This window comes from Esox lucius, chromosome 25, assembly GCF_011004845.1.
Source record: "Esox lucius isolate fEsoLuc1 chromosome 25, fEsoLuc1.pri, whole genome shotgun sequence".
Taxonomy (NCBI): Eukaryota; Metazoa; Chordata; class Actinopteri; order Esociformes; family Esocidae; genus Esox; species Esox lucius.
Genome location: NC_047593.1, coordinates 19,948,656 through 19,971,685, shown reverse-complemented (window position 1 = coordinate 19,971,685; position 23,030 = coordinate 19,948,656). Strand labels below are relative to the sequence as shown.

Below are 23,030 nucleotides of genomic sequence, written 5' to 3'. Positions count from 1 at the left end.
TGGGTATTCGTTTGTTCATTGGGTATTTAAACACATTTGCGTTTGACATTAAAGTTCTTAAACTTCTGACCAGATGGTTAGCCTGCAGACTTGTGGGCCGCATACCAAAGCGCACCACGTTCCCCTATATCTTGTTCATTACTTTAGACCAGGGCGCACAGTGCTAGGGCCAAAAGAAGTGCACTTCATGGGGTTTAGGATGTACTGACAAACAATGACCCGTTTGTTTGCTGAACTAACTGTGTGCCCCTGTCGAGATTCACAGGACAGAGGTTGTTCTAACAATGCTCAACAAAGGCCCTTGAGTTGTAGAGTGAAACACTGCCCCCCTGTGGACATTGGTAAATCAGCAACATACTTGTGTGCTTTGTTCATCCTTCCAAACTTGTTTCACTGAAATCTTTATTTATTGACCTTTATTTATAAAAATAAATCAACTGAGAGGCAAGGACTTTTTTAAAGCAGAGCCCTGTAGTAAAACAATGAAAACACACACAAAATGAAAATAAAAAATACATTAAGAATAACTATCTTATTGGAGAATGGTAATACATTTCAGCCCCAAATGTTTGACCAAAGCAGAGGTGGGGCCAAAGTGAATTAACTTTCAAATGACTGGTGCTTTTTAACTGGATAGTTGATCATTTAAGGAGCAGGTCTGAACATCAAAACGGAAATAGTACATATACACATAAAATTAAGAGACCACTGCACCTTTTTCTTTTCTTTCCAAAAAGTTGAAAAATAAAGTTTTGAGTAAGGAACAGAAGCGTTAAATTTGAAGTGGTCTCTAGAGTTGATTATCAAATTACTTTTTGGGTTAAGCAAATAAAACACTAGTAAACACTGAAACGCACAGACCTAACACAGGCTCCAACATAGCACAACATTCAGAGAAAAGTAATGTCCAGTGAACAGCATAACTTGAAAACAAAGCAATCACCAAGAAAATGAATCACCCAGAAAACAATTTAGCAAACACAGTCTAGTGAGATAAACGACTCCTCCCACCTTCATCATTCGATTCCTGGAGGCCCAAAGCGGCAGATTGCATCGTATTCTACCGTAACTGCCAGCTGTAGGGTCAGGACCGGAACAGCGTTAAACAGACCTCTGGGAAATATCCTCCAAAGCAGCAGGTTAGAGGACTTAGCATGAGAACAGAACCAAGTGGTTCTCAGAGGGGAACGGCAGATCGGACCTGTGCCCATTGGTCCATCAATTATGGATCGTTTGATACCGGAGTCAAGGCAAGATCCAGAGGATAACTGACTGCATGAAAAAGAGAGAGGGCCATGAACGCTGAGGGCCATGAACGCTGAGGGCCATCAACGCTGAGGGCCATGAACGCTGAGGGCCATGAACGCTGAGGGCCATGAACGCTGAGGGCCATGAACGCTGAGGGCCATGAACGCTGAGGGCCTTGAACGCGGAGGGCCATGAACGCGGAGGGCCATGAACGCGGAGGGCCATGAACGCGGAGGGCCATGAACGCGGAGGGCCATGAACGCTGAGGGTCATGAACGCTGAGGGCCTTGAACGCGGAGGGCCATGAACGCGGAGGGCCATGAACGCGGAGGGCCATGAACGCGGAGGGCCATGAACGCGGAGGGCCATGAACGCTGAGGGCCATGAACGTGGAGGGCCTTCATCGCGGAGGGCCATGAACGCGGAGGGCCATGAACGCGGAGGGCCATGAACGCGGAGGGCCATGAACGCGGAGGGCCATGAACGCGGAGGGCCTTCAACGCGGAGGGCCATGAACGCGGAGGGCCATGAACGCTGAGGGCCATGAACGCTGAGGGCCATGAACGTGGAGTGACTTTGACAGCTTGAGAGATTCGCTGTCTAACAGAGGATGTGTGATGTGAATATCATAACCACACCACAGTTGAAAGGGCTTTATAAGACGGTTATAACTCTCAACCTAACCACTCTGACAGTGGAAAGGGCATTATAAGACGGTTATAACTCTCAACCTAACCACTCTGACAGTTGAAAGGGCATTATAAGACGGTTATAACTCTCAACCTAACCACTCTGACAGTTGAAAGGGCATTATAAGACGGTTATAACTCTCAACCTAACCACTCTGACAGATGAAAGGGCATTATAAGACAGTTATAACTCTCAACCTAACCACTCTGACAGTTGAAAGGACTTAGCAGGTTAGAGGACTTAGCATGAGAACAGAACCAAGTGGTTCTCAGAGGGGAACGGCAGATCGGACCTGTGCCCATTGGTCCATCAATTATGGATCGTTTGATACCGGAGTCAAGGCAAGATCCAGAGGATAACTGACTGCATGAAAAAGAGAGAGGGCCATGAACGCTGAGGGCCATGAACGCTGAGGGCCATGAACGCTGAGGGCCATGAACGCTGAGGGCCATGAACGCTGAGGGCCATGAACGCTGAGGGCCATGAACGCGGAGGGCCATGAACGCGGAGGGCCATGAACGCGGAGGGCCATGAACGCGGAGGGCCATGAACGCTGAGGGTCATGAACGCGGAGGGCCTTGAACGCGGAGGGCCATGAACGCGGAGGGCCATGAACGCGGAGGGCCATGAACGCGGAGGGCCATGAACGCGGAGGGCCATGAACGCTGAGGGCCATGAACGCTGAGGGCCATGAACGTGGAGGGCCTTCATCGCGGAGGGCCATGAACGCGGAGGGCCATGAACGCGGAGGGCCATGAACGCGGAGGGCCATGAACGCGGAGGGCCATGAACGCGGAGGGCCATGAACGCGGAGGGCCATGAACGCGGAGGGCCTTCAACGCGGAGGGCCATGAACGCGGAGGGCCATGAACGCTGAGGGCCATGAACGCTGAGGGCCATGAACGTGGAGTGACTTTGACAGCTTGAGAGATTCGCTGTCTAACAGAGGATGTGTGATGTGAATATCATAACCACACCACAGTTGAAAGGGCATTATAAGACGGTTATAACTCTCAACTGACCCACTCTGACAGTGGAAAGGGCATTATAAGACGGTTATAACTCTCAACTGACCCACTCTGACAGTGGAAAGGGCATTATAAGACGGTTATAACTCTCAACTGACCCACTCTGACAGTGGAAAGGGCATTATAAGATGGTTATAACTCTCAACCTAACTACTCTGACAGTTGAAACGGCATTATAAGATGGTTATAACTCTCAATTGACCCACTATGACAGTTGAAAAGACATTATAAGACGGTTATAACTCTCAATTTGTGTTTCTAGGAAAAACCTCCCGCTCTAGAATGATGGAAGAGAGCATGTGCCAAAAGAGGCGGACAGACTAATACTGAGAGAGAACAGGGAGGGGCAAGGCTACCACCCGTGTCCAGAGTCATTTTCCACTGATGTGGTGTGTTGCAGTGCTGGTGTTCTCATGTTGGGTTCACATCTAACACGCTGCCTCAAATGTCCAGACCACAGACACACGAGTGGAGCTCGCTCACACACCCATGAACGCACACACACACAAGTTTGTATGGCTATCCTCGTGGGGACCAGAAAATATAAATTGCATGCTCCCTTGCCCTAATCTTAACCCTAAACCTAACCCTTAACCTAACCCTAACCCTAATCTAAACCTAACCTCAATAAAGTAACATTGATGCCTAACCTTAACCCTAAACTTAACCAACAACGCCAGGATCTTTTAAGAAACCCCAATTCTAACTCTAAAATGAATTGTTCGGCCCTAAACCCTTGTTTTCTGGTTTTACTCACGGGGACATTTGGTCCCACTGTGTTTATCTGACAAACAACCCAACCCTTACCTTTTTCTCCCCGTCCTTCCTGTTGCCGCGTCTCTTCCCCTCCTGCGCTCCCTTCTCGCCGTCCCCGGGCCTCCCCCCGCCGGCGGCACAAAACAGCTTCTTGGCCCACTCGTCCCCCTGCGTGGTCAGCCGGGCGGCCGGGGGAGGCAGGGGCAGCTCCCCGGCGGGCATCGGGGCTCGGTAGCGGTCAGCCGGTATCTTGCTCATGGGCGGCGGGAGGGTGCTGCAGTTGGCGGAAGACCAGCCGTCCGTGGACTCTGCGTAGGACTCCTGGTCACTCCACAGCCCGGGTCCGTGAGCCTGCCCCTGGGCGTCGCCTCCTCGGCCCTGCTCCTGCTGCCTCCAGTCTCTCAGGACGTGCACCGGCAGCCAGCGCTGGGACTGGTGGTGCTGGGGCTGGGCCAGGCTGCGCTCCCCCTTGCCCGGAGGGTAGTGATGGTGGGGGGGTTGGGAAGGGTGGGCCCCACGGGGAGGGACGGCGGGGGGGAGCGGGTGAGGGAGATCGGCGAGGTGGGGGTCGAGGCGATAGCCGTTGCGGTGCGGGGGAGGTGGAGGCGGGAGGGCGGGGCCAGCGATGGCCATGGGGGGCGGAGGAGGCGGGCTGTCCCAGTGACGTGGTCCTGGGTTGTGGGTGTGGCTTCCCAGGTCGACCAATAACACTCTATTATTCTTCTCCTCTGGCAGGAAGTTACCGATGCCACTGTCACTGTTACTGCTGGTGCTGTGGTTCTGTGGACCAGATAAAGCATCAGAGTTATCAATCAGAGATACTTGAAATCATTTCAAATTGAGTCTGTGTCTTTTTAGCTAAACTGAGAAATCACAAATATGTAAAACTGCACAAGGCAGATTCAACAAAATTCAATAAGTATTATAAGATCTTTGTCAAGTATCAGAGTGATTTCTTTTGTTACTTTAAAAGACAAAGACAATATGAGTTTAATGTCTTCAAAACGACCTATATAGTTTTGTTATTCAACACCAAATTACAGGTGTCACTGTCCTTTAAAATTCATTGAAGGTGGTGTGGAGGTGGAAAACCCATAACATCCATCAGTGAGGCCAGACCAACTTGTAGTGGACAACCACTCAACTCCTACATGTCCATCGTAAGCATTAAGGACCCTGTCTGGCCTCAGGCCTGCTGGGAGATGTAGTTCTTTCCACTGGCCAAGAGCAGCAAATAACCTGGACCAATCAGGCTGGGTCACCCTGTACTAAATACAACCATGACTATGTATCTGCCTCCCCAAATAAACCAAGCCAGTAAAAAAAACAGATACAAGATATAAGAACATCTCAAATAAACTGCAAACGGACATACTTCTACATATTTAGTGTTTGGCGGGCGCCTGGACATCCCACTGTAACCTGATGAGTCCTGAATACCTGTTGGGGGTCATTGTCTGGGTCTATGAAGGCCCGCGCCCGGACCCCTTCAATGTTCTCCCCCATGTCCCGGTACAGCACCGACACAAACTGGAGCAGAGGCTGGGAGGTCGGAGGGAACTCTAGGCAGCCACCTGTCTCGGGATCAGGGGTGCACTCAAACCCAAACCTCCTGGCCACGCCCAAATGTACCTGGAAGAAGAAAAATATTTATTAACAATCGAGAAAAATCGTTACAAAAAAAATAAGTTTGCACTCTGTCCATTTGTCCAACTGTACCTGGTGATGACAAAGTTCAGGGTCAACTATGAACACATGACAGGAAGTCCTCAGCCCGCCCTCTTCCTCCCTGTTAATGTTGCCATAGCGACCGTCGTCGTCGTAGGTGGCCTGCATGGTAACCAGTCCAAAGAAGCGTCTGTCGTCGGGGCAACAGGCACTGAAAGCTAGCTTCTCAGCAGGGTAAGTGGCCAGGACTTGTCCCCTGTCGCTACACAAACGCACGCAGTCATGCATTACCTGGAAGAGACAATAATCACAATCAGTCATGCATTACCTGGGAGAAACAATAATCACAATCAGTCATGCATTACCCGGGAGAAACAATAATCACAATCAGTCATGCATTACCCGGGAGAGACAATAATCACAATCAGTCATGCATTACCCGGGAGAAACAATAATCACAATCAGTCATGCATTACCCGGGAGAAACAATAATCACAATCAGTCATGCATTACCCGGGAGAAACAATAATCACAATCAGTCATGCATTACATGAGCACCAGAGAGTGTATTTATCAGTACCTTCATGAGCACCAGAGAGTGTATTTTCTGTTCGGCCCGTAGTCGCCTCATGCTGCCTCTGATAGCCTGCAGACTGTCACTCTCCAGACTAGCGCCAGTGGAGGCCAGCTCTATGGAGCCCAGATAACCCACCATCATACCCACGTTCAGGATGCCTTCACTGGGCTCCGGGCCGAAGTCCTCCCCCTCCACCTGGAGGGTGGGAGAGAAACATCCCTTCAACACAGTGAGTAGTTAGTGTTCCTCAGTAGGGCACTAGAGAGGGAATAGGGTGCGACATGGGACGCAGTCTTCTGTAAGGTGTGTACTCTACCTGGCCCTCAGTCTTCTGTAAGGTGTGTAATCTACCTGGCCCTCAGTCTTCTGTAAGGTGTGTAATCTACCTGCCCTCAGTCTTCTGTAAGGTGTGTAATCTACCTGGCCCTCAGTCTTCTGTAAGGTGTGTAATCTACCTGGCCCTCAGTCTTCTGTAAGGTGTGTAATCTACCTGGCCCTCAGTCTTCTGTAAGGTGTGTAATCTACCTGGCCCTCAGTCTTCTGTAAGGTGTGTAATCTACCTGCCCTCAGTCTTCTGTAAGGTGTGTAATCTACCTGGCCCTCAGTCTCCTGTAGGTGAAAGGTGTCCAGGAAGACGGAGTCGTCATTCATCAGGACCCGGTCCATCTCCTCTTCAGACAGCAGGTTGGGGTTACTACGGGACTGGCACCGGCTCGGCCGGTATGGCAGAAACTCTGGCTCCGACAGGGGCCTTGCTGGCCTGGCTGACGCAGACGAGGAGGAAGAGGAGGCTCGGGGAGGTGGAGCGATAACCCTGTCTTTAGGATGAATAAAAAAAACAGAATGAATGACATAGATTGAGAGCTACCGGACGACGAGGAAGAAACCCAGCGATGTGAATGAAGCACTGACCACGCGGCCCACACAGTTTGAATCCCAAACGGCATCCCGTGAATAGCTACAATAACACCAGACGGCGCGATACCTTTCTCCGAGCTGCTGGAGGAATGGGAGGAGTTATCAAAGATCATGTTGAATATTCCCCCCGACTGCATCTCAGCGACCACCCTCTCCGCCCGGTTGATGCCCAGCGTCTTAGAGTCCAGCTTGGGTTTGAACCAACCACCCCCTGCTCCGCCTCCTGCTCCGACCCCACGGGAACCGGACCTCACGTTGTTGTTGTTGTTCCCGCCGGCGCCGTGGAAACCGCCCAGCTCCTCGTCACTGGAGCACGACTCAGCGGGCCGCGCGTTTGCCCCGGCGGGACTCCCGGAGCTGTTGCCTCCGCGGCGGTTGCCGCTGCGCCCGCCGTGTCCGTGACGACGGCCTCCCCGGTCCCCCTCGGCGACGACCAGGTGCAGGACCCCGGTGCATCGGCCGATGAGCTTCACCACGTCCTCGTGCGACGCCTTGGCGACGCTGATGTCATTGACGGACAGGATGTGGTCACCAGGGCGCAGGCCGACGTAGTCCGCCGGACTTCCTTTCAGAACGCAGCTGAGGACGCAGGGGCCCTGGCCGGAGAGGGTGAAGCCATAACCCGCCCGACCCCGGGCCACCTCCACCCCTCGGAGACGCCCACCCTGGTGAGGGTGAGGAGGGGGAGCAGAGGGTAAGGCGGAGAGGCTGCCGCCTCCAGCGTGTCCTCCGTGACGTCTCTTGGACGAGGCATCGGACTGTCTGAACATCGTCCCTGTTTGTTGTCTAGCGCGGACTCTGTTTCGGTAGTGCCAGGTCAATTCCAGGGGCTTAACTGGGATGGTAAGTTGGTTTTAAGGGTGTCCATAGTTAGACCTGTGGGAGACTGACGGGTTGAGACGTCCTGTGTATCAGTGAACCGTGTGGGAGAGATCAGTGGGCACAGTCTCCTGTTAAAGGTGCTTATTGTCTGTTGTCAGTCAACTTCATGAAATGAATGAGCATGACAAACACCCTTTTTGGAGGGGAACGGTTTTAAATTTAACCCTCTCTCTCTCGCGCTCTCTCTCTCTCTCTCTGTGTCTCTTGAGAGATTTCTAAATGCCAAGGCAGGAGGCTGAATGAGTCAGGAGGGTGAGAGGTGACATCACTGTGACCCAGGATCTGCCAACCCGTTCTTAACCTCTGATGAGGTTACAGAGATCACCTATGGAGAAATAGGAGGGACAAACAACAACAGGGACTCATTGTGAGTTTTAACGGAGATTAAGGAAATTAGGCTGTGAAAGAGACCATATATAACATTATCAATTCACATTTCACCTACAATGTGGAAGTAGTTAAATATCTAATACAGGCCAGCAGAGCATCAACCTGGTACCGTAGCACCATTGAAAGAATATCGTTTCCATTGGATCATTTTCTTTAAAAAGCCAAGAAGAAGTATGCCAAGAACTGTTATAACCAAAATGTAATTTTAAAAAAAATAGCGTCAATACAAAAAAAGAATATTGAATGGCAACTTGCAAAAAATGGGCTACTACGGCACTCTACTACTGCCCTTGATTGATAGCTTCATCCCGCAACAAACTCAAATACCACAAAACCACACCTTCCCATGAGTGACGTCAGATCAATGATCCAATAGGAAGCACAATTTGACTCACCTTTTCACAGGTGTTACTGTTAGGTAAGAGACAGCAGTTGCGTGGCAACAAGAGGGCCGTCCATCTCCCCACACTATCTACCTAACCAACTAGCTATGTTTACTAGTTTACTACTGACAGACCTACAAGTGAGGTAAACTAATCCAAATATACAACTAGCTAACCTTGGAAACTTGTTAGCAAGTGAGGGTGGGGAAAAAGGAGCAAATGTACGCTAGCATATGCTAACGAGATAATACCGTACCGTTACTACAAGAACGTACTACAATAAGACAACGATTAAATTAAACAAAACGTTAATTGTATTTTTGGTACGGCACTGTAAAGAGAAAGGCTTTAGTCTTTGTGTTTATAATGAATTAAAAATAGTTAACAAACTTTTTCTCTATTGTCCGTAAGTCGCTGGTCGAAAATCAATACACCTAGAAAGTGCATCCACCCATGCTTAACTACTGTCCCGCCTCCATTGTCCAGAATGCTGGAATGTCAACGAGTAACTATGACAACAATACTGTAAACAAGACGTTTCCAGTCATATCATTGGCTCACGTGTCTGTCAATCATATTAAAAAAACTCTACATGATTAAAGTTTGACTGAGAATCGTATAACAGCAGAAGTACATAAATAATGCCACAGGTGTCCGAAATCAATATCTAATATTTACAAAATAGCATTCATACGAAGTTTAACATGCACATTTACAGCAATACCGGGACTATCAGAAATGTGTTTGCAGACGTGTACTGACGACGACTAGTTGCTATGTTTTTCAAGACGAGTAGAACAGTTGGCTAATGTAACTAACGGTATGCAGTTGTCATGATTAGCGGTACAGCAAAGCTAATTCGCTTGTAGCCCAATGCGAACTTCAATAATGTAAAAGCAACAATGAACTTGAATAAAACTGCTATAAATGCTTAATTACATATGGTATACCCGTAATGCTATGGTTATTAGTTCTTAAGATGTCAAAGTTGGCACTTGGCAGTTTTTCAAGCCACCTGGCATGAACTGGATATGGCATATGGCATGTAACGTAATAACATAAAACTACGGTAAACGTGTACACAGTCTAGCTTAGAAAGTGTTTAAAATATTTTACCGTTTATACACGTATCCGGATGATGCTCAGTCCAATCTTACAGTTAGCAGTAGCACATATTCACTATAAACGAAGACCACTCGCTACCAGTTGGTGAAGAACGAGAATACAGGAGGTGTTTGTGTGTGGGTGTGTGTGTGTGTGTGTGTGTGTGTGTTTGGGAAGTCGAGAGAGGAGGCTGGTGGCCACTGAGGACATAAGTCTGATCTCCTGAATCGATAATAGTTTAATATAAAAAATAATAATAATTAATGTCAACAGAATATCCTGCTTCGGTTGATGTTCGTTTTCATGGTAACATGTATTCCATAGCTGGATTACATTTGTCTCCTGTTTGTTTGGTTGTTAGAGGTTCCACGTAGTTTGCTCTTAAAGCTAGCTGACTCAAAATTGACAGGGAGAGCCGTGATCAGCCCGGCCGAGACGAGGACCTGACGCAGCCTGTTCACCTAGAATGGGATCTGCCTTTTCGATCATGATGTAGTAATAACGACGTAGTAAATAAGTAACTGATCACAGATCAGCACTTACAGGCTCTTTTTAGCCTCCGGTCCTTGAGCTACTCTAGCAACCGCATCCACCCAGTCCTAGATGCAGTTGAGTACGCGCACACAGTCCTAGAAAAATAGTCCGCACAGAGGTCATGGGAAGCATCTTGTTTTTAGGAGTTGATTTATTGGCGGCCAGCTGAAACAACAGTATGGCGAAGTTCCATATATGGACACAACGTTAACGTTACTGTCTCTTCAACTCAGAGAAACAAAAGAAGGGGGGGGGGGGCAGAAGGAGGGGATGAAGTGAGAGAAGGAGAGAAGTGATATAATACTCAGGGCTTAATTCAATCAAACCTGAATTCCAGTATTTATGCAGATCTTTTTCAAATGGACAAAAAAGGCCAAAATAAACATGTCCTTTTTAAATTGTCCCAAGTGACATCCTATGATTGAGAGTATCCATGAGGATCAGATCAAAACATAAATATTGCAAAGTCTAGTTACAATTTAAATAACATTAACTTTACATGGCAGATTTTGAGGGACCTTTGTCCAGATTGTGCATGTCAAGCTTCCTGTTTTTCAGTGCCACTATCTCACCAAGATGTCATTTTGTCAAAGCTGGATCGTGGTGGTCTCCAACCTTGTTCCAGAAGAGATCTTTTTAATGTTTGTCTCACCCTTCCTTGCAGTGGTGAGGTGTGGTTAGGTCGGTCCAGACCAGTGAACCAAACCCCCTCCACCAAAGTCAGGGCAGCAACCAGATGGACATGGGGTCTGAACCTGGGGGGTGAGAGAGGGTCAAGTCCATCTGAGTCTGGACCTCACCACCACAGATCAGTACTCCATCCATCCAAACAGCGTTGTTTCTGTGTAGTTTCCACCCTGTGGTTCATATTTCACACTCAACTTAGTCAAACATTAACCGCAGCTAATCCTAGTGTACAGCGGTAGAGACATCAACACTATGAATCCTAAACGGTATCCAATTCCCTAGACATTGTAGTGATTTAGAGCACAGCCCAGTGCGCTACGGAGGGAATGTGCTGGCATTTGTGACACAGGATTGAGCCATATGGCCAGCGTTTAATCTGCGGTTTATATCTTAACGACCATGAAGGACCCCCATTGTGACAGGCACCTCCACCACCTCGGGTGACAGTCTGACGGTGTCTGATCACGTTTCACCGCGCCGTGTTAACACCATCTCCGCAGAACATCCCATCAGTGGGCCGTGGCCATGGCAACATCACAGACATTCCTGCTGGAACCGGCTGAAGGAAAACCTCTCACATACACACACACACACTTCTGTATTTGCTTTCAAATCATATTAATTAGATCATATTGTTAATCTGATATTCAAATAAATCTCACATAATACATTGTGGTTTTTCAGAGTTAAACATGGACTTGGGGTATTCACACCGTTTCAATGTCAAGTGCAGCCAACGTTGGGCCCAAGGCCATGTGGCTTTGCTGTTTACATATGTTATAAATAATTATATTACCCAAGTCTAGATAGGATAGGATAAAACTCATACGTAGCTTCAGGGAAGATTAGCCCCCCCCACCACCACACACCATTTTTTGGGCGGAACACCTGCCAGTTCTTTGCTTACCGCCAGTTGCACAACTCTGGCAGTAGTCTAAAGGTCATCATAACATATTGCCCGTTGGCAAATCCTGTGCTTAACACCATGGTCATCTGTTGTCTACGTCTTACGGAAGACAGTGAGAGGATTAGAAGCAACGTGCACAGTCACCTGCCAAATATTGACCCAAACGCACACCCGCCTTGTAGCCTAGTGTATGGGCATCAGTTTAACACATTTACAGATTTTAAACCAATGTTTCAGCCAAGTTCCATTTAACAAATCTCTGTAAGACTTTATAGAGAACATACACTGTCAAAAAAAACGATTACATTTTTTTATAATTTTATTCATTTCTACATCATAATCTTGAGTAATAAAAAATATTTCCATTAAATACAGAATATTTCAATTAACGGCATTACTCCTTGCAGACAGCGTGAAAAGAGAAGCGACAGAACAAGTATTCTATAGTAGAAGAGGCTCCAGAATAGAATCTTCCTAATGATCTCAACATAGTTCTGATTCTACAGTTCTATCATAGCCTCCAGTGGATCAATTAATCAAATTAGGAATCAGAACACTAGAATGTACATGAACCTCCTTATGAGCGGATAAAAGTCAAGCACACTCACCAGGTTATTGGTCATTAACCTTGATGGAAACTAAGCATGATCCAAAACTATGCACATCTAATTGTTGGAATGTATATCTAGAATATCTTGGGTATATTCCAAATAACCCCTTATTCCCCATTTACTGTAAACCATACCTAGTGCGCACTGAAGACACTAAGCCAATACCAACACCATAGTCAGACTGTTACTGTAGACCACAGCTGAGAGATACAGGCCATGTCCCAAATAAGACCCAGTGCCTTTCCTTGCAGTGCACCTCTGACCAGGGTGCCATTTATAGGAGAATCAAGGGATGAACAAAGCACTGAACTCAGCTCAGACGTGAGAAGCAAAAACTGTTAGTGCTAAAATACTCTGAACTTTCTCACTGCACTAGAAACAGAGGCGAAATGACAGAAACGAAAGAGCAAAATGTTTTTTTTTTAGTATAAAGCTCCAGAAAGAAAAAACAAACGGTCTGTTACATTAGCAGCAGACTGTGGCCTGTTGATTTGTCAAAGCCGAGGGTCGCTATAGATACAAGTTTCCCTGTGGATCTTGAAGCTTCTACTAGACCCTCTGCGCCAATACACTACTAACCAAACAAACAGTGACAAATATAGAGATCTAACCACGGTCTGGGAGAGGAGCATGCGTCAGTGAGAATGGACACGGGCTAGAGGACGATAACATTACCCAGTCTCTGGGCCGGGCCCAAGGCAGGGAGGCGTGGGGACAGGCCCGATCAATCGACCCAGGCAGGCATCTCGGAGGTCATCTAAATGGCCATCCCTGTCACTGGGCAGCAGTCGTTCAGTTGGACAGCGAAACGTGCACGCATTTGACAGGACAAGGGAATCACAAGACGTGCCATGTACAGCGTAGTGTGGGTGTGGCGGTCTGTTTGTGTGTAGTGGTCGATGTGTGTAGTTTTCTGTTTGTGTGTGTGTGTGTGTGTGTGTGTGTAGTGGGTGTGCAACACACAGACCAGTAAAGAAAAACTAAAACCAGCCATAAGTAATCTCAGAGTCCATTCCAGATTCTTCTTCTTCATCATCGTCATCATCATCATAGTTGTCGTCATCATCATCATCATCATCACTCTTTACACTGCAGTTCTCATTCATGCACGGTCATGGCTTGAAGTTTTAACAGTTACAACTATACGTACAATTCTTTAACATTATAAGTCATTAATTATACACCAAGAATCTTCTCTGTTAAAAGATGTCTTCAACCATCCATCCAGTCCAGTCCTCATAACAATAGTAATCACTTACATCTTAACATCCTGAGAGTTTAAAACCACAACAAATAGTACAATGGAATACAATGGACGAATCCCCAATGGCACCCCGCAGCCTGCCTATAGGGTACAAACTAGTGCACTATACCGGCAACAGGGTGCCATTTGGGACACAGTCAGGCTAGTTCACTGCATTTAAAGACAACATGCTAATAGGCAACACCCGTCCCACTGGAAGCAACAGCGATACAATCTCAGCTTTTCAAGACGCAGAGAGCAGAGAGCAGAGAGCTATGGCTATCAAGAGATCGTTTTAACGTAAAAAAAAACAACAACTAAGAGTGGGGGAGAGAGAGAAGAGGACAGCAAGAGATGGGAAGGGAAGTAATTAAGTAAAACAAAAAAAAAATTGTTGATAGGTCATTACTGACAACACTGAACAGGCACATCTAAATCTGGTTGTGTCTCAACATTATTCCCTATAAAGTGGACGAGCTTTCAACACTTTTCCCTATAAAGTAAACTACTATTTAAGAGAGGTCAGTAGTACACTATCTAGCGACAAGATGTTATTTAGGACACAAATCCTATCCATTCTCTTGTCAGGTCAAACCATTACTTTTCCATCTGTAACAAAACATCACACTCAAAAATAGAAGTCTTGAACTTTTAAATATAGTAAATACTTTAGATGTATATATATATTTTTTTTATCCTATGTATTTGTTATTTCATACCACAACGAATCAAGCAAATGTCCTCACAGGAAAATATACAAATTCGGTAATTTTCTTCTTTTTTTTTTTTTCTAATTCATTATTTTCTTTGTTCATGGTCAAGGTGCTGGAAGTTTCTCAAGTTATATACAGGTGGAAAGGTTGTTGTCGTCCGCCCTAATAAGCGGTTCTGGTAGATAAGAGGGTAAGTGGAACTAAGATGCTTAAGCAGCCAGTGTATCGCTTCATAGTGCTCTAAGATGACCCTTACGCTCCTTTGTTTAGAAGGCAGAACAAGGAGTCAGGTGGGAGGAGTTGGGCGTTTGGGTTATTGGGTGGGAAGGGGTCAGGTGGGAGGAGTTGGGCGTTTGAGTTATTGGGTGGGAAGGGGTCAGGTGGGAGGAGTTGGGCGTTTGAGTTATTGGGTGGGAAGGGGTCAGGTGGGAGGAGTTGGGCGTTTGGGTTATTGGGTGGGAAGGGGTCAGGTGGGAGGAGTTGGGCGTTTGGGTTATTGGGTGGGAAGGGGTCAGGTGGGAGGAGTAGGGGCGTTTGAGTTATTGGATGGGAAGGGGTCAGGTGGGAGGAGTTGGGCGTTTGGGTTATTGGGTGGGAAGGGGTCAGGTGGGAGGAGTTGGGCGTTTGGGTTATTGGGTGGGAAGGGGTCAGGTGGGAGGAGTTGGGCGTTTGAGTTATTGGGTGGGAAGGGGTCAGGTGGGAGGAGTTGGGCGTTTGGGTTATTGGGTGGGAAGGGGTCAGGTGGGAGGAGTTGGGCGTTTGGGTTATTCGGTGGGAAGAGGTCAGGTGCGAGTAGGAGGGAAGAGTCAATTCTATGAGGTGGGGATGGGATGTATTTGGTGGCAGTGGGAGGGTTTCTTGGGAGTACGAAGCACTCTGAGACTGCCTCCTTTCTATGTCTCCTGTCAGACACTGGTTAGACTGCTGAATGACACCTGATATTCTCAGGAAAGTGTCCAGTGGGACGTTCTAACGGGTGAAGCCTGGTTCTCTCAGAGGGATGTGTCCAGTGGGATGTTCTGCCGGGTGAAGCCTGGTTCTCTCAGAGGGATGTGCCCAGTGGGATGTTCTGCCGGGTGATGAGTGGTTCTCTCAGAGGGACGTGTCCAGTGGGACGTTCTGCCGGGTGAAGCCTGGTTCTCTCAGAGAGACGTGTCCAGTGGGATGTTCTGCTGGGTAAGCGTGGTTTCTCAGAGGGATGTGTCCAGTGGGATGTTCTGCCGGGTGAAGAGTGGTTCTCTCAGAGGGACGTGTCCAGTGGGACGTTCTGCCGGGTGAAGCCTGGTTCTCTCAGAGAGACGTGTCCAGTGGGATGTTCTGCTGGGTAAGCGTGGTTTCTCAGAGGGACGTGTCCAGTGGGATGTTCTGCCGGGTGAAGCGTGGTTCGCTCAGAGGGACGTGTCCAGGTGGATGTTCTGCAGACAGCCCAGTAGCAGGTGGTAGGGGCTGCCGGGTGAGGCCACTGTCTCAAAGACAGACTGGAAGGCTCTTCGGTCCAGCTCCTCATCTATCTGGTGTCTGTAGAAGTCCATGGCCACCACACAGAACAGGTTGACGTCCACCACCTCACTCTTCCCCATACGACTGATCACATGGGGCAACCTGGGGGTCAGAGGTTAAGGCAGGATAGGAGGACACATTTTGTACATGTATGTACACACTACCATTAACACACAGTTGTTGCAAGCACACCCACTTTTTATTCCTCAGACACAGACACACACACACAGGTGAGGATACAGTGCCGAGATCCACTGTGACGTGGACGCTGAGACGAAGAAGCAGGACAGACTCCACATGGCCATGGCAATGGGGGTTCTCTGGGTGAAGTTGGAAAGAGACAGCAACACCCAGTCTCTGACCATGCTGGACTGGCCTGTAGCATGGAGAGTCTGGAACACCTGGGGGATCATTCATTATTGTAACCCTTTTACTGTACACCAAGTCATGAATCAATTTCGGCAAATGTGTGCTGTATTACACTGACCTTGTACACAACTGTGGCCATGAACTGTGGGTATGGCTGCTGATTGGATAGAAACTCTCCAATGACCTTGTTCATTACGTCCTGCGGCGGGAAAAAGTCATCCAGGAACTGAGGAAGTATCCGAGCCACCACCCGAGCCTCACTAGGAAAACCCTTACGAATCCTAGAACAAAAATGGGAAAAACGACAGGAATAACAGAAAGGGAATACCCGCAATACCAGACTGGGAATACTGGGAATGACAGACTGGTAATATGGCAAAACCTGACTGGAAATACAGAGAATGACGGACAGGGACTACTGGAAATGATAGCTTGGGAATACCGAGAATACCACACTTGGAATAACAGGAATAACTGGAAATGAGGGAATGAGAATACCAGAAATATTGGGGAAAACAAACTGGAATACCAGTAACACCAGGAAAAACTAACTTGGAATATCACAGGCAGGGAATGCTGGTAAAAACATACTAGGAACACCAGGAATGACATGTTGGGGGAAAAGGGAATTACATACTGGGAACACCAGGAATGCCAGACTAGAAATACTTGGAAAAACACAGGGAGTATAAAAACAGAATAATTGGGAATACCTGGAATAATATATAGGGAAAACCAGGAATGCCAGACTGGGAATATGGGAATGCCAGCCGGAATACTAGGAATATCACTGGGATATCAGACTGGAAATACAAGAATGATGAACTGGGAATACCAGGAAGGATAGACTGGGAATACCAGGAATATAAGAATGTGAATACTGAGAACACCACACTGGGAACAGTGGAAATAACAGACTGGTAAAACTAGGTATACCGGGAATGCCAGACTGGGAAATCTGTGTATAGGAAATAGGTGTACTGGGAATTACACTGGGAATATCAGAATGGGAATTCCTGGATGACTAGACTGGGAAAACAGGGAATGCCAGACTGGGAATACCAGACTGGAAATATTAGAATAGGAATACTGGGAATTACAGACTGGGAAATCTCTGTATGCAAGGGACAAGGCCAAAAACCAATATTGGATTGCCGTGATTTTCAGGACCTCAGGCGGCAAATGCATTAAAAACAGACACAACTCTGTAGTGGAAATCACTGCTTGGGCTCAGGAACACTTCCGAAAACCATTGTCTGTGAACACATATGTTTCTGCATCCACAAATTCAAGTTAAAACTCTACCATGCAAAGATAAAACCATATATAAACAAAAACCAGAAATGCCACCGCCTTCTCTGGGCAGGAGCTCATTTAAGATGGACTGAGGCAAAGTGGCAAACTGTCCGGTGGTCAGTCCCATTTTGGTAATTAATCTAACAGAAATTAGCCTGTAAAATTGTAATAAAACAAAGTAGAATGACACTGTTTTGTACCCCCTAACGTTTTGATGTCTATCAATATTGGACACATTTAACTGTTAAGAAATGGTATACAGACACGCTAAGAAAACGTGAAACTAAGAAAACGGCAAAGGGTGCAAGTTTGTGTCGCTGTTTCCATTGATCCTTGACAATATGACAGAGTGCATCCTGCAGGAATTGTCTCTATGTCAGTGGCAGGACGACCAGGGTTTCTCACTTGTCATGTCGATGGGCGGTGCCACTTGTGATACAGTGTGAGGGAGCGTGTGATCCTGCTCGCTGGCTACATCTGCTGGCCAGGAGCGGTATTGTGCTGATAGTGTAACGGCCATTTTGAGCACCTGTGCGTGGGTAAGTCTAACGTCATGTCGATACCATTGCCACTGTCCTACCTGTCGAAAAGCACAGAGACCCTCTCCATGGCGACGATGACTGACTCACTGTCAGGGGTCTGGGAGTCTACGGCGTCACCCGGGCGACCAGGGCTGGCCTTCTCCTTGCCTGAGGAGAAAGCAAGAGGACCCGGGGTAACCTCTGACCCTTGACCTCTAACCTCTGACGTAGAGGTATGCACCGCTGGGAGGATGAGAGTGTCATCACCATGGTCATTATTATTATACAATATCAAAGTGAAGTTATTTATTTTCATAGACAAAGCTGGAGTGGGTATAGCTTGGGCACCAGTCCAGAACTCCTTAAAGGAAAGCACATTTCGCTAAACAGACTTGGTGGGGGCTGGGGTTAGTTTTCATAGACAGGCATCAAGTTCTCCTGTCCAGGAAAGAAAGGGATGCATTGTTTTGTTAGCTGTGCTGTTAGCTATATATGCCTTAACAGTGTTAGCTGCAGTGAGCTAGAATTTGCTAACATACCAACACATAGTGTTTCACTAGTCAAGAACTGACTGTGGGTCTGTTGACCTCCTAAGGTTCAAGAGGTTTCTGCATATTCCTACTTCCTCTCTCCATGTTTTCTGATGCATCAACAGTCACGGCCTACATTGTATTAGCTATATTAGGGACAGCTTTAGCCTCTACACTGTTCAGTAAGCATTCGCTATACAGTTAATTATCGCAGCTTTAATGCAGCTATTGCGAGGCTGGTAGGCACAGCCATTGCAGTACTCCCGTGTACGTGACACCAGCGTACTTGAAGGTAACAGCTAGCTAGCGTTAGTTAGATGATAATCCGCCTTATTCAACTTATTGTACCAGTGAAAATGCAGGTATAAGCTAGCTAGTATTGGCCAGGGTTGTGCAGTAGCAGTACTAGTAGTATGAACAGCAGTAGTAGTATAACTATTAGTAGTAGTAGTACCTGTGTACATGCAGGTCAGCATGAGACCCAACGCGGACATGGCCCTGTGAGGGCTGGGCATGTTGACCCGGTCCACGCTCAGTTTGACCAGGGCTTCTCCGTCCACGCGGGAGAGCTGCTCCGACAGCAGGAGGCGCTCCAGCCCACGGAGCACACAGTGGTAGATCACAGAGGGGGTGGAGTCTTCGCTGGCCGACACCATCACACCGCACATCTGGACGAACGGGTGGGAAGGTTCACGGTGAGGTTCGAACGGCGGCCCAGACCACACAGACGAGCATGCACGGGCACGGCACTGACCTGTATAACGCCGGCGGTGAACTCCGCACCCACGTCCAGAGGGTAGTTTTCTATCATGTAGAAGGCCACAGCACACATCACCAACACATGCTGCTGGTTGTGAAGATTTATACAGCTGGGAATCATGGAGAGGAGAGGGCATCACCAATACAGGACAGACACATGTATCTGACACACACCCTGGTGGCCAAAGTAGGCATAATAATAATACATTATATTTATATAGCGCTTTTCAGGGACCCAAAGGCGCTGTACAAAAGTGACATGGAACAGAAAACAAACAGAAACAAAATAAATAGTATGAGAAAACAAAGAGGATTGAGAGTGTGGGATTTGGCCTGGCTATGGGTAGGTGATTTTGAACAGATGGGTCTTGAGGTGTTTCTGGAAGATGGGGACAGTCTCAGAGTCACGGATGGTTTTGGGGAGTGCGCTCCAGAGATGAGGAGAAACCCTTGAGAATGCCCTGTCACCAAAGCCTTTGAGCTTGGACTTGGGGATTATGAGGTGGCCTGCAGTACTGGAACGGAGTGTGTGTGTTGGTTGATATGGAAGAAGAAGGTCAGAGAGGTAGGCAGAGGTGGTATTGTTTAGGGCTTTATATGTCAGTAAGAGGATCTTGTAGTCAGTGTGTTGGGAGGTAGGAAGCCAGTGTAACTCACAGAGGATAGGGGTGACATGCTGCTGGGACTGAGTGTGAGTGAGTAGTTTGGCTGCAGAGATTTGGAGCTTACGGAGGGATGTAGATTTGATGCCGGTGAGTAGGGAGTTGCAGTGGTCAAGACGGGAGGTTTTGAATGCATGTATTAGGGTTTCAGCAGCAGGACGGGACAGGGAAGGTCTGAGTTTGGCGATGTTGCAGAGATGAAGATTTTACAGTCTGTTTGACGTCCTGATCAAAGGAGAGTGTAGAGTCCAGAATGACTCCAAGGCCCGTCCCTGGGTTGTAACTGATGCTGACTTTACAGGGCTGATCAGTCAATAGTCCCAGGTTCATCTTGGACATCAGGAGGCTTTTACATAGATGCGGATAAACGGACCCAGCCAGCCGGGGCTCTGCTTACAGACCCACTGGGTTAAATCCATGACTAAATCAAAGGCCCACCTAACCCCTGTGTGTGTGTGTGTGTGTGTGGGACTCACTGAGCGATGGCCCGTAGGTTGGACAGGAGATACTCGGACACGGCGGGTATGAGCTGTTTGGCGGTGTCGTCCAGCAGGTCACACTCCAGGACGTACAGGACCCCGTGGAGAGCCCCCATGCGGCTGGGGAGGTGGGTGCTGCGCAAGGTCACCTCCAACAGACGACACACGGGCTCCGCTGTCGCCTTGTCCTGCAGAGACAGACAGACGGGGGACGGGGACAGGCAGGGAGACAGGCACGGAGACAGGCAGGGAGACAGGCAGGGAGACAGACAGATGGGGGACGGGGACAGGCAGGGAGACAGGCAGGGAGACGGGCAGGGAGACGGGCAGGGAGACGGGCAGGGAGACGGGCATGGGGACAGACAGACATCGTAAGCAGCCATAAAAACATAAAATCCCAGGGTGAAACGGGGGGGAGTGGCTCTTCTGGGCAGTTCTGGACTTCTCTCACCATGCCGAGAACAGCAGCGGCCTTGCAGAGAGCAGGCACCAGGTACTGGTTCAAGATCTCGTCCTCAGCTGGGTGGGTCTTCTGCAACTCGCTCAGGGTGTTGAACATCATGTGGAACTGGTTACGCTCCGTGAAGAGGTCCGACACCGCTAATAACTGCAGGGTCCGGGGTCAGAAGACAAAACCCTCCGTCAATGAACTAAAAACAGGCGAGTGAACTCGGAATGAATGAAGACACAAACCTCCGAGTGATAGAATAAACACGTGATCGAAACGAGCGGTAAACGGGGTTACTCACCGATCGGGCGACCTCGCTGACCAGCACGACCGGGGTGCGTCTGCTGCCTGGGGAACCGGGAAGAAGCCACTGGCTGTAAAGCTCCAACAGGAACTGAGAACAGGAGTGGATGTCGACACCCGCGCGGTGCTTCCTGTAGAGGGGGGGGGGGCAGAGGTCAAACACGTGTGTGTGTGTATGTGTGTATGTGTGTGTGTTTATCTGTATGTGTGTGTGTGCTTTACCTGGAGTTGATAGGAGAGGTAGGAGGAGAGGCGACGGCAGGGGGATCACTCTCATCTTCCTCATCATCACCCCATTCTTCCTCTCTCAGAGGAGTGATGTTATTACACAGCCACACAGAATGGATGGACACCTGACAGAGAGGGAGGTTGGGGGGAGGGAGAACGACAGGAAGTGGAATAGAAAGGCAACAACCAAAGTATGACGCTAAGCAGAACTCCTGGAAAGTTTGGGATTGTTTTACGGTTTGGATATAATGATTTTCCCTTTTACACCAGCAGTTACGAGGCAGAATTACCACAGTCTACCAAAATGCATCCCGCCCCTCACCTGTCCCAGTTTGTACTCCATGTTGCCCATCTCCCTCTCGGTGTTGATCTGGAGGAGGAGCTTCTCATGGCTGATCAGGGTACCTGCTGAACGTCAGACAGAACGGCACGCGTGTGAGTCTCGGTGGTGTGTGTGTCTCTGTGGGTCTCTGTGGTGTTTGTGTGTGTTTGTGTGTGTGTGCGCGTGTCTGTGGCGTGCCTGTGGGTCTGTCTGTGTGTCTCTGTGGCGTGCGTGTGTGTTACCTGGTGAAGCCGCTGACAGGGAGGGAACAGGGTCCCATGCGTGGTAGAGATGGTGTGTGTGGACGTTGTCTCTCTTGGAGACCATAGCCTGGATCTCTCTCTCCACCGCCCCTCTGATCACTGACAACTTCCTGCCAAACCTGATGACATCAACAGAACAGTTTGCTAAAACCTCTTTACATCCACAGATCAGACTAAACCCGCTTCCAAATATAGAATATAGAAGAATACAGTATTTAAAGATTTTGTTGGGTGTGTGTGTGTGGTGGTGGTGGTGTGTGCGTGGTGGTGGTGTGTGCGTGTACCTTGTGTCTAGGACCTTCAGCGTCTTGTTCCTAGGCTGTTGCTCCATACAGGAGACAGCTGGGTTTCCAGCAGCAGGAAGTGTCATTGCACTGAGGACCAGGGAGGTGATGGCCTGAACCGCCAAAACATTCAACTGGGTACGCTCTAAATCCTCCTGGACAAACACACACACACACACAGACACACAGCCGGAGACATGGGTTACACATAAACATACTTTTTAGTGGACACTTTAGTGTGACTGTGTGTGTCTCTCTGTGGTATGTGTCTCTGTGGTGTGTGTGTGTGTCTCTGTGGTGTGTGTGTGTGTCTCTGTGGTGTGTGTGTGTGTCTCTGTGGTGTGTGTGTGTGTGTCTCTGTGGTGTGTGTGTGTGTGTCTCTGTGGTGTGTGTGTGTGTGTCTCTGTGGTGTGTTTGTGTGTGTGTACCTCCTGCTGTCTCTCTTCCTCTTGGTCCATTGGGAGGGGTTGTGTGACCAGGACCCCCAGTAATGTAGCCCAAGTCTCCTCAAACTGGGTCCTGCTGCTCCAGCCTTCAGAACCACATCAGAGCCACATTAGAACCACAACAGAGCCACATCAGAGCCACATCAATCAAACAACCCACACAGTTTAGAACCGGTCAGAAACACTCATCCACAGCCTAGTAGCCTGAGTGTCGAATACAGTGATGGTCTAGATATTTGATGAATCGGCGTTGGCGCCCCACAAGCAGTGGCACAGATCGG

The 23,030-nt window shown here is 48.4% G+C and overlaps 2 protein-coding genes across 11 annotated transcripts in view; both read right to left on the bottom strand.

The window, feature by feature from the left end:
- rgs12b (regulator of G protein signaling 12b) overlaps positions 1 to 9,791 on the bottom strand; it is a 52,073-nt gene extending 42,282 nt beyond the window's left edge. Inside the window, exons 1-7 of one of the 5 annotated variants that reach the window (XM_034291166.1) lie at positions 9,657 to 9,791; positions 6,953 to 8,092; positions 6,562 to 6,785; positions 5,971 to 6,162; positions 5,442 to 5,681; positions 5,163 to 5,354; positions 3,774 to 4,502 (exon numbers count right to left, since the gene is read on the bottom strand). In XM_034291166.1, coding sequence (XP_034147057.1) covers positions 3,774 to 4,502; positions 5,163 to 5,354; positions 5,442 to 5,681; positions 5,971 to 6,162; positions 6,562 to 6,785; positions 6,953 to 7,655 — 2,280 coding nt within the window. In that variant the 5' untranslated portion in view covers positions 7,656 to 8,092; positions 9,657 to 9,791. Of the gene's footprint in view, positions 1 to 3,773; positions 4,503 to 5,162; positions 5,355 to 5,441; positions 5,682 to 5,970; positions 6,163 to 6,492; positions 6,499 to 6,561; positions 6,786 to 6,952; positions 8,093 to 8,552; positions 8,864 to 8,930; positions 9,009 to 9,656 lie in introns of those variants that run through there. The other 4 variants (XM_034291170.1, XM_034291167.1, XM_034291168.1 and 1 more) reach the window with 4 other exon arrangements.
- Positions 9,792 to 14,405: 4,614 nt separating this feature from the next.
- Positions 14,406 to 23,030, bottom strand: part of htt (huntingtin) — a 42,495-nt gene continuing 33,870 nt past the window's right edge. For 4 of the 6 annotated variants that reach the window (XM_029118060.2, XM_029118062.2, XM_029118061.2 and 1 more), the window contains 14 exons: positions 22,732 to 22,835; positions 22,304 to 22,458; positions 21,999 to 22,138; positions 21,757 to 21,842; positions 21,429 to 21,559; positions 21,205 to 21,337; positions 20,907 to 21,062; positions 20,453 to 20,643; positions 19,310 to 19,424; positions 19,010 to 19,223; positions 18,085 to 18,268; positions 16,327 to 16,489; positions 16,080 to 16,240; positions 14,406 to 15,941 (listed from right to left, as the gene is read on the bottom strand). In XM_029118060.2, coding sequence (XP_028973893.2) covers positions 15,728 to 15,941; positions 16,080 to 16,240; positions 16,327 to 16,489; positions 18,085 to 18,268; positions 19,010 to 19,223; positions 19,310 to 19,424; positions 20,453 to 20,643; positions 20,907 to 21,062; positions 21,205 to 21,337; positions 21,429 to 21,559; positions 21,757 to 21,842; positions 21,999 to 22,138; positions 22,304 to 22,458; positions 22,732 to 22,835 — 2,147 coding nt within the window. In that variant the 3' untranslated portion in view covers positions 14,406 to 15,727. The remainder of the gene's footprint in view (positions 15,942 to 16,079; positions 16,241 to 16,326; positions 16,490 to 18,084; positions 18,269 to 19,009; positions 19,224 to 19,309; positions 19,425 to 20,452; positions 20,644 to 20,906; positions 21,063 to 21,204; positions 21,338 to 21,428; positions 21,560 to 21,756; positions 21,843 to 21,998; positions 22,139 to 22,303; positions 22,459 to 22,731; positions 22,836 to 23,030) is intronic. The other 2 variants (XM_029118064.2, XM_029118065.2) reach the window with 1 other exon arrangement.